Below are 7,553 nucleotides of genomic sequence, written 5' to 3'. Positions count from 1 at the left end.
GGGGGGGGGGGGGGGGGGGGGGGGGGGGGGGGGGGGGGGGGGGGTGGGGGGGGGGGGGGGGGGGGGGGGGGGGGGGGGGGGGGGAATCTCACTGAAACTTACCGAATATTGAAAGGCCTGGAAAGACTGGACGTGGAGAGGATGTTTCCAGTGGTGGGAGAGTCCGGGATCAGAGGGCACAGCCTCAGAATAGAAGGACGTCCCTTTAGAACTGAGAATGAGGAGCAATTTCTTCAGCCAGAGGGTGGTGAATCTGTGGAACTCATTGCCTTGGACGGCTGTGGAGGCCAAGTCATTGGGTACATTTAAAGCGGAGGTTGACATGTTCCTGATTAGTAAGGGTGTCAAAGGTTACGGGGAGAAGGCAGGAGAATGGGGTTGGGAGGGAAAAACAAATCAGCCATGATTGAATGGCGGAGCAGACTCGATGGGCCGAATGGCCTAATTCTGCTCCTGTGTCTCATGGTCTTAACACGGGTGGGAGTACACTGTAACCTGGCAGCATGCTGTAGGATGCGAGACCATTATCAGCCAATCTCTGCATCGGGGAGCTGACCATTGGGTCGGGCCAGTTCTGAACATTCCTTGGGGAGGGGAGAGAGGTTTCCCAATCCCAGGACACCAGGAGTGGGAGGAGCAGTCCATACGTGGAGGGTTATGGGCCTGGACTAGGTCACGGGGAAAGGCCGGCAGTTAACACGTGTGTTCTCCAAGCAGGCGGTGGGGAACATGGGGTGAGGGGGGGGAAGCATTAGCAGTATGGTCAAGGATTGATCACAGTCCTGTCAGTACCGGGGCCGAGAGCGAACGGTGAACAGCAGCGAGGCGTTGTGTGGGGAGCGCGAGGTACAGATCCCAGCAGACAGCGTTGTTTCAGTAATGGTGGCTGTGTGACACACACACGCCCGGGACCCAGAGTTGTGTGGGAAACGTGCGTGACGTGGGGATGGTGCGGGACATGCGTACGGTACCAGTGGGGATGGTGCGTGACGTGGGGACGGTACCGGTGGGGTCTGTGCATATGGTACCTGCTGGGACCGTGTGTGATGTGTGTACAGTACCCCGCTGCGGACCGTGTGTGATGTGTGTACAGTACCCCGCTGCGGACCGTGTGTGATGTGTGTACAGTACCCCGCTGCGGACCGTGTGTGAGGTGCGTGAGGTACCCCACTGCGGACCGTGTGTGAGGGAGGTGCGTGCAGTACCCTGCTGCAGACCATGTGTGAGGTGTGGACAGTATCCCGGGACAGTTTTAAGCCACTGGACCTGTGGTGTTCTGAAAGGCGTCGCCTCCCTGTCCTGGAACAGGCTCCTGCCATCACCCCCACCCCGTCCCCTCTGTGTCCTCCTGAATGTCCCTGCTGGAGGCTCAGTCTGTCTCCCTTTTGGCCCGTTGGGAGGTCGGCTACAGCTCAATGAGTCAGACCGTTCCCTCCGAGCGAGGAGGTGGGGAACTGGCTTCCCCCACTCTGCTCCTCAGACAGGGGGGAGCCAGGGAAAGTGCAGCGGCCAAAGGGGCAATTGGTGTAGGGGGTCGGGGTGCACGGGGGGGGGGTGGGGGCGGGAGTGGAGAGACTGAATACATCTCCCCTGTGTTCACTGAGGGAGATGGCGCTGTGTCTGGACTATTTCAGGGGGTGTGGGTGCCGTAGCGTTAGCGGTGTAAAGGAGGTGTTCGGTGTTCTGGTTGGTGATTGAACTGATTCTCCATGTGGGAAGCTGGGGACTGACCTGAGATGTTGATGTCTCGTTTGGCAGAATTCCTGACAGACCACTTGGATAGAATTTTTCTCCAAGGTTACAACGTACCTCAAGGGCAGGACAATTGATGTGGACTTCAGTAAATCCTCCGACCAGGCCCTGTGTGGGAGACCGGTCCAAATGGTTACAGCTCCCAGGGCAAACTGGAGCCAAGATCGGCTTTGTGATGGGAGGTAGGGGGTGGGGGGTTCTCTGTGTGGGACCAGAGGTGTACCACAGGGATCACTGCTGGGACCCTGTCACGTACAGAAACAATTTGGATGTCGTGGGTGTGATTAGTGAGTCTGCAGACGGCACAAAAATCCAGTGGTGAGGAGGGTACTTGTGGCTATAGGACAGTGTGGACCAGCTGGTAAGGTGGGCAGAGCTGTGGCAGATGGAGTTTAATCTGGATATGATGCACTTTGGGAGGACAAGTAAAGGTAGGAGCCGCACCATGATTGGTCGGGTCCAAGTAAGTACTGGGGAACAGAGGGACCCTGGCATAGAAGTCCAAGAGTCTCTGAGGGTGGTGGCACATGTGGATGGGGTGGGGAAGGAGGCATACGGGATACTTGTCTTGATTATCCCAGGGCAGGAACATTGAGAGCAGGGAGGTTCTGGTCCAACTTTATAAACCACCGGTCAGCCCACAGCTGGAGCACTGGGTGCAGTTCTGGTCACCACACTACTGGAAGGAGGTGACTGCACTGGAGAAGGTTCCCCCGGACGGTGCCTGGGTCAGTTAGGAGGTGAGACCGGATTGACGGCACTCCCAAAGAACTTCATTGGTTGCAAAGTCAATCCGTCCACCTTCCCCATCCCCCCTGGTGTCCACCCCCCACACCCGTCCACCTTCCCCATCCCCCCTGGTGTCCACTCCCACACTCGTCCACCATCCCCATTGAACCACCCCCCCCCCACCAACCGCTCCCCATCTAGTTCCACCCATCACCCTGTGCCACCTCTCTCTCCCTGTGCTGCTAGGTACACCCCCGCCCCTATCCTGATGCAGGGTCCCAACCCCAAACGTCGACCTCCCCTTTCTCCCCCCACAGATGCTGCCTGACCCACGTTCTCCCAGTGTTCTCTCTGCTTTCCCAGCATCAGAAGCGCACGTGGACAGTCAGGACCCTCTCCATGTGCCCGTCACCACTGCCCTGCGTCTCTCCTCCCCTCTGCCCTCCCCACACTCCTCCCCTCTGCCCTCTCCACACTCCTGCCCTCCCCTCCCCTCTGCCCTCTCCACACTCCTGCCCTCCCCTCCCCTCTGCCCTCTCCACACTCCTGCCCTCCCCTCCCCTCTGCCCTCTCCACACTCCTGCCCTCCCCTCCCCACTGCCCTCTCCACACTCCTGCCCTCCCCTCCCCTCTGCCCTCTCCACACTCCGCCCTCCCCTCCCCTCTGCCCTCTCCACACTCCTGCCCTCCCCTCCCCTCTGCCCTCTCCACACTCCTGCCCTCCCCTCCCCTCTGCCCTCTCCACACTCCTGCCCTCCCCTCCCCTCTGCCCTCTCCACACTCCTGCCCTCTCCTGCCTTCCCCTCTGCCCTCTCCACACACCTGCCCTCCCCTCCCATCAGGTCCCACTGTCTGCAGCCCTCGGTCACCTCCACCTCTCCCCTCCCCCCCTCCCCCATCGGCCCATCACCCCCTCACCTGGTCCCACCTGCCAGCACTGCCCCACCCCTCCCCCTCACCTCTTTATACCAACTATTCCCCCCCCTCAAATCATTTAGTCGGGGTGAAGGGTCTCGACCCCAAACGTCGACTCTCCCCCTCCCCCCACAGACGCTGCCCGACCCGCTGAGTCCTCCAGCCGCCTGTGTGTTGGAAACGTCTAATACCAGAGGGCGTGCGTTTAAGGGGGGGGGGGGGGGGTTCAGTTTAAAGGAAGATGTCCGGGGCAGGTTGTTTTACACAGAGCGGTGGGGGCCTGGAATGTGCTGCCGGGGTGGGGGTGGAGGCAGATACGATGGAGGGGTTTACCAGGCTCTTGGATCGGCCCGTGGATGTGCGGGCAACGGAGTGAGATGGACAGTGTGCGGGCAGAAGGGATTTGATGCAATTTGGCATCGTGTTCGGTACAGACACCGGGGGGCTGTAGGACGCGCCCCGTTCCCCCTCCGTCGGCTCCCCCATTCTTCCAAATCACCCCCCCCACCCCGCCGGCGCCCCTATTTCCTCCGTCCCCTCCCCACGCCCCGTTCGCCCTCTTCCCTCCTTCGCGGCCCCCCCCCCCCTCCGTCCATCCCCTCTGTACCTGTCCATCCCCCGTCCAACCCCTCTGCCTTGGCGCCGTCTCTCCCCCCCCCCCACCGTCCTACCCACCCTACGCCCCGTTCCCCCTCACCCCCCTCTGTCCCTCCTCCTCTGCGCCCCCATCTCCCCCCCCCATTCTACCCACCCTACGCCCCGTTCCCCCTCACGCCCCTCTGTCCCTCCTCCTCTGCGCCCCCATCTCTCCCCCCCCCCCCCATTCTACCCACCCTGCGCCCCGTCCACCCTCTCCGCCGGTGCCTGCGCCCCGTCTCTCCCCCTCTCCGCCTCCGGTGCCTGCCCCCTGCGCCCCGTCTCTCCGCCGTCCGGTGCCTCCCCCTGACCCTGCCCCTGTGCTCCCGGTGCAGGCTGCAAGATCAAGGCGCTGCGGGCCAAGACCAACACCTACATCAAGACGCCGGTGCGGGGCGAGGAGCCGGTCTTCGTGGTGACGGGCCGGCGGGAGGACGTGGCCATGGCGCGGCGGGAGATCATCTCGGCGGCCGAGCACTTCTCCCTCATCCGCGCCTCCCGCAACAAGGAGGGGGCGGCGAACGGCGCGGCGCCGGCGCCGCCAGCCCTGCCCGGCCAGACCACCATCCAGGTGCGGGTTCCCTACCGGGTGGTAGGGCTGGTGGTGGGACCCAAGGGCGCCACCATCAAGCGCATCCAGCAGCAGACGCACACCTACATCGTGACGCCCAGCCGCGACAAGGAGCCCGTCTTCGAGGTGACCGGTATGCCGGCCAACGTGGACCGCGCCCGGGAGGAGATCGAGGCGCACATCGCCCTGCGCACCGGCGGCCTCATCGACCTCAACGATGAGAACGATTTCCACTGTAACGGGCTGGACTCGGGCTTCGGCGCCGGCCGCCACCACAAGGGCTGGGGCAGGTCGGCGCTGGCCGCCGCCCGCAAGCCGCTCGCCAGCTACCGGGGCAACGGGCCGGCCGCCACGGACTTCTTCTACGGCAAGGCGGCCGAGCAGCACCCGGCGCCCTTCACCAACGGCGTGGTCTTCGGGGAGCCCTACCCGCCCGCCTTCGGCGCCGACGGCCGAGAGCTGGAGCCCCCGGCCGGACCCCTCTGGCCTCACCAGGAGCTGGTGGGGGCCTTGTCGTCGCCCGGGGGCGGAGGAGCGCCCCCGCCCCGCCGGGGCAGCGGTGGGGGTCCCGGGCCGCTGCCCCACCTATCGCCCACCCTCCCCGAGCCGGCTCTGGCGCCGCCCCACTCGCTGGCCCGCCGGGCGCACGGCGAAGCCCGGGCGGGCAACCCGCCCCCCCAGCCGGCCGCCGGCGCCGCCGCCGCCGCTCCCCCCGGAGGCTCGGCTTCCCCCGGCGCGCCGGCGGGGGGAGGAGGGGGAGGCCGGCACGCCGGCGGCCGGGAGTGTCAGGTGTGCTTCGAGAGCGAGGTGACGGCCGCCCTGGTCCCCTGCGGCCACAACCTCTTCTGCATGGAGTGCGCCAACCGTATCTGCCAGCGCAGTAACCCGCACTGCCCCGCCTGCCTCAGCACCGTCACCCAGGCCATCCGAATATTCTCCTGATCCCCCGCTCCACAACCCCCACACACCCAGCCCTCCACACCCCCCACGCACCCAAACCCCTCTACATCCCCACACCCAGCCCTCCACACCCCCCACACACCCAAACCCCTCTACACCCCCACACCCCCCACACACCCAAACCCCTCTACACCCCCACACCCCCCACACACCCAAACCCCTCTACATCCCCACACCCCCCACACACCCAAACCCCTCTACATCCCCACACCCAGCCCTCTACACCCCACCCCAGCCACACCCCACCCACAACCCTCACCCCTCCACACCCCACACCCCACCCCAGCCACACCCCACGCACAACCCTCACACCTCACACCCCACACCACACCCACGCAACCCCTGCCACACCCAAATACACCCACCCCTCCACACCCATACCCCCTACCCACACCCCCAGCCTCCCCACACCAACCTCTCCACCCTTCCTCCCCCCCCCCCCCCCCCCCCCCGCCAGCCATCCGCTTCATTTTCTGGTTTGGTGTGTGGCGCCTGATCAGTAGTCCGGCCGGTAACAATGTGAAGCAAGTGGCTCCCACTTTTCCCCCTCCCCTGCCTCCCCCGTCCCCCTCAACCAACCGGTGGGTACTGGGCTCCCACTCCACCCCTGCCCTTCCCCGCACTGACGAGCGTTGGGAGGAGGAGACGCCCAGAGCCGGGGGGGTTGGGGGGGGGGGAAGCCAGAAGGTGGGCTTCCCTGAACCGATTCGCCCTGGCGGGACGTGAGGAGCCAAGTGAGGACCGCTGGGAGGGATGGAGGGGTGGGGGGCAAAGGTTGGAGCCCCCCCCCCCCGCCCCCATCCCCGCCCCAGCCCCAGCCCCAGCCTGCTGGAGCAGGAGGCTTGGTCCACAGACACTCGTCAGCGAGGGTTGTGGCGCCGCCCTGGGAATGGCTGGGGAAGCTGCGAGCGGGCTCCGGACCGGACCGGGGCTTTTCCCGACGCCGCACACCTCCTTGCACCTGGGCCAGAGAACAGTCCTGGGTGGGACCGGCCCCGGCCCCAGCCCCAGCCCCAGCCAGCGAACAAAGCGTCGGCCGATCTGTTCCGCCTGCCGTGGGTAGACCGCGGGACCAGAGGATATTCCAGAATTCCCGACCGCCCCCCGGTTTTTTTTTTGTACTCATTAATTAATGTCACTGCGGAATGGGTGACACGGTATGGTGTCGTATTTAAGTCCAATTGATGAGAGTAAGAAGTATGTTCCTTGATTCCTTTTATTGTGTGGTTATGTGCTGCTGGGCCTCTAGTGTACTCATGTCAGACAGCTGGCTCTCTCTCTCTCTCTCTCTCCCCCACACCTGTTCTCTCCCTATTTCACACCCTCTCTCTCTCTCTCACCCGCTCTATCTGCCTCCCTGTTTCACACTGCCAGACTCGAGTGTAACCTGCTGCGATTCTCCGTCGTGTACCAGCACCGGACAGATTTGCCTTTTGAACTTGAAACCAGTGACACCGCGGGCCATGTTTGAGCCGGTGTGTGTTACCGGCTGCCCATAGACTGTAACTCACCAGGTGGGGGTGGTGACTGGGTGGGGACTGGGGAGGAGGTGGGGTGGGGGGGGGGAGGTGAGGTGGGCTTTGGAGAATTGGCCGTTGTTCCCATGCCGGCTCTTCCCAGAACAAACCCATCCAAATGGTCCCGCAGCCCAGGTCTGGGAAGTAGTGGCGGCTGAGGTCTCTGACCCACCGGTGCAAGTGAGGCCAGTTACCGGGACACTTCCACATTTCGGTCCCCGCCCTCCAGCCCATGGGTCAGAGAGTGGGACGGCGGCTGCAGACTGAACGAGATCTGGGGTGAGGTGTGTGGTTCAATAAATATTTAATTTCAACCCACCCCACTCCCCCCAACATATGGATAAATTTCACTCCTCTCGTCTGCCTTGCATTCAAGAAAGTTTGTGTTAGTGAAACGCCTGCAGTCACCAGTTTAACGTGGGAGGGTTGGTCTGAAGTGAACGGGATGCCACCAGCAGCGAGGGAGGGAGGGA

General features: G+C 63.8%; 1 protein-coding gene across 1 annotated transcript in view; it reads left to right on the top strand.

Annotated features, from left to right (window-relative positions):
* The window catches only part of LOC127587386 (RNA-binding protein MEX3B-like), a gene marked incomplete at its 5' end in the record, with an annotated part of 14,445 nt that extends 7,360 nt beyond the window's left edge, over positions 1-7,085 (top strand). The window contains 2 exons of the mRNA XM_052045685.1: positions 9-78; positions 4,368-7,085. Of these exons, the coding sequence (XP_051901645.1) occupies positions 9-78; positions 4,368-5,545 (1,248 nt within the window). The remainder of the gene's footprint in view (positions 1-8; positions 79-4,367) is intronic.
* Between the last annotated feature and the right edge of the window lie 468 nt (positions 7,086-7,553).

This window comes from Pristis pectinata, chromosome 40 (assembly GCF_009764475.1).
Source record: "Pristis pectinata isolate sPriPec2 chromosome 40, sPriPec2.1.pri, whole genome shotgun sequence".
Lineage (NCBI taxonomy): Eukaryota > Metazoa > Chordata > Chondrichthyes > Rhinopristiformes > Pristidae > Pristis > Pristis pectinata.
This window is presented reverse-complemented; position numbering and strand designations above follow the sequence as displayed.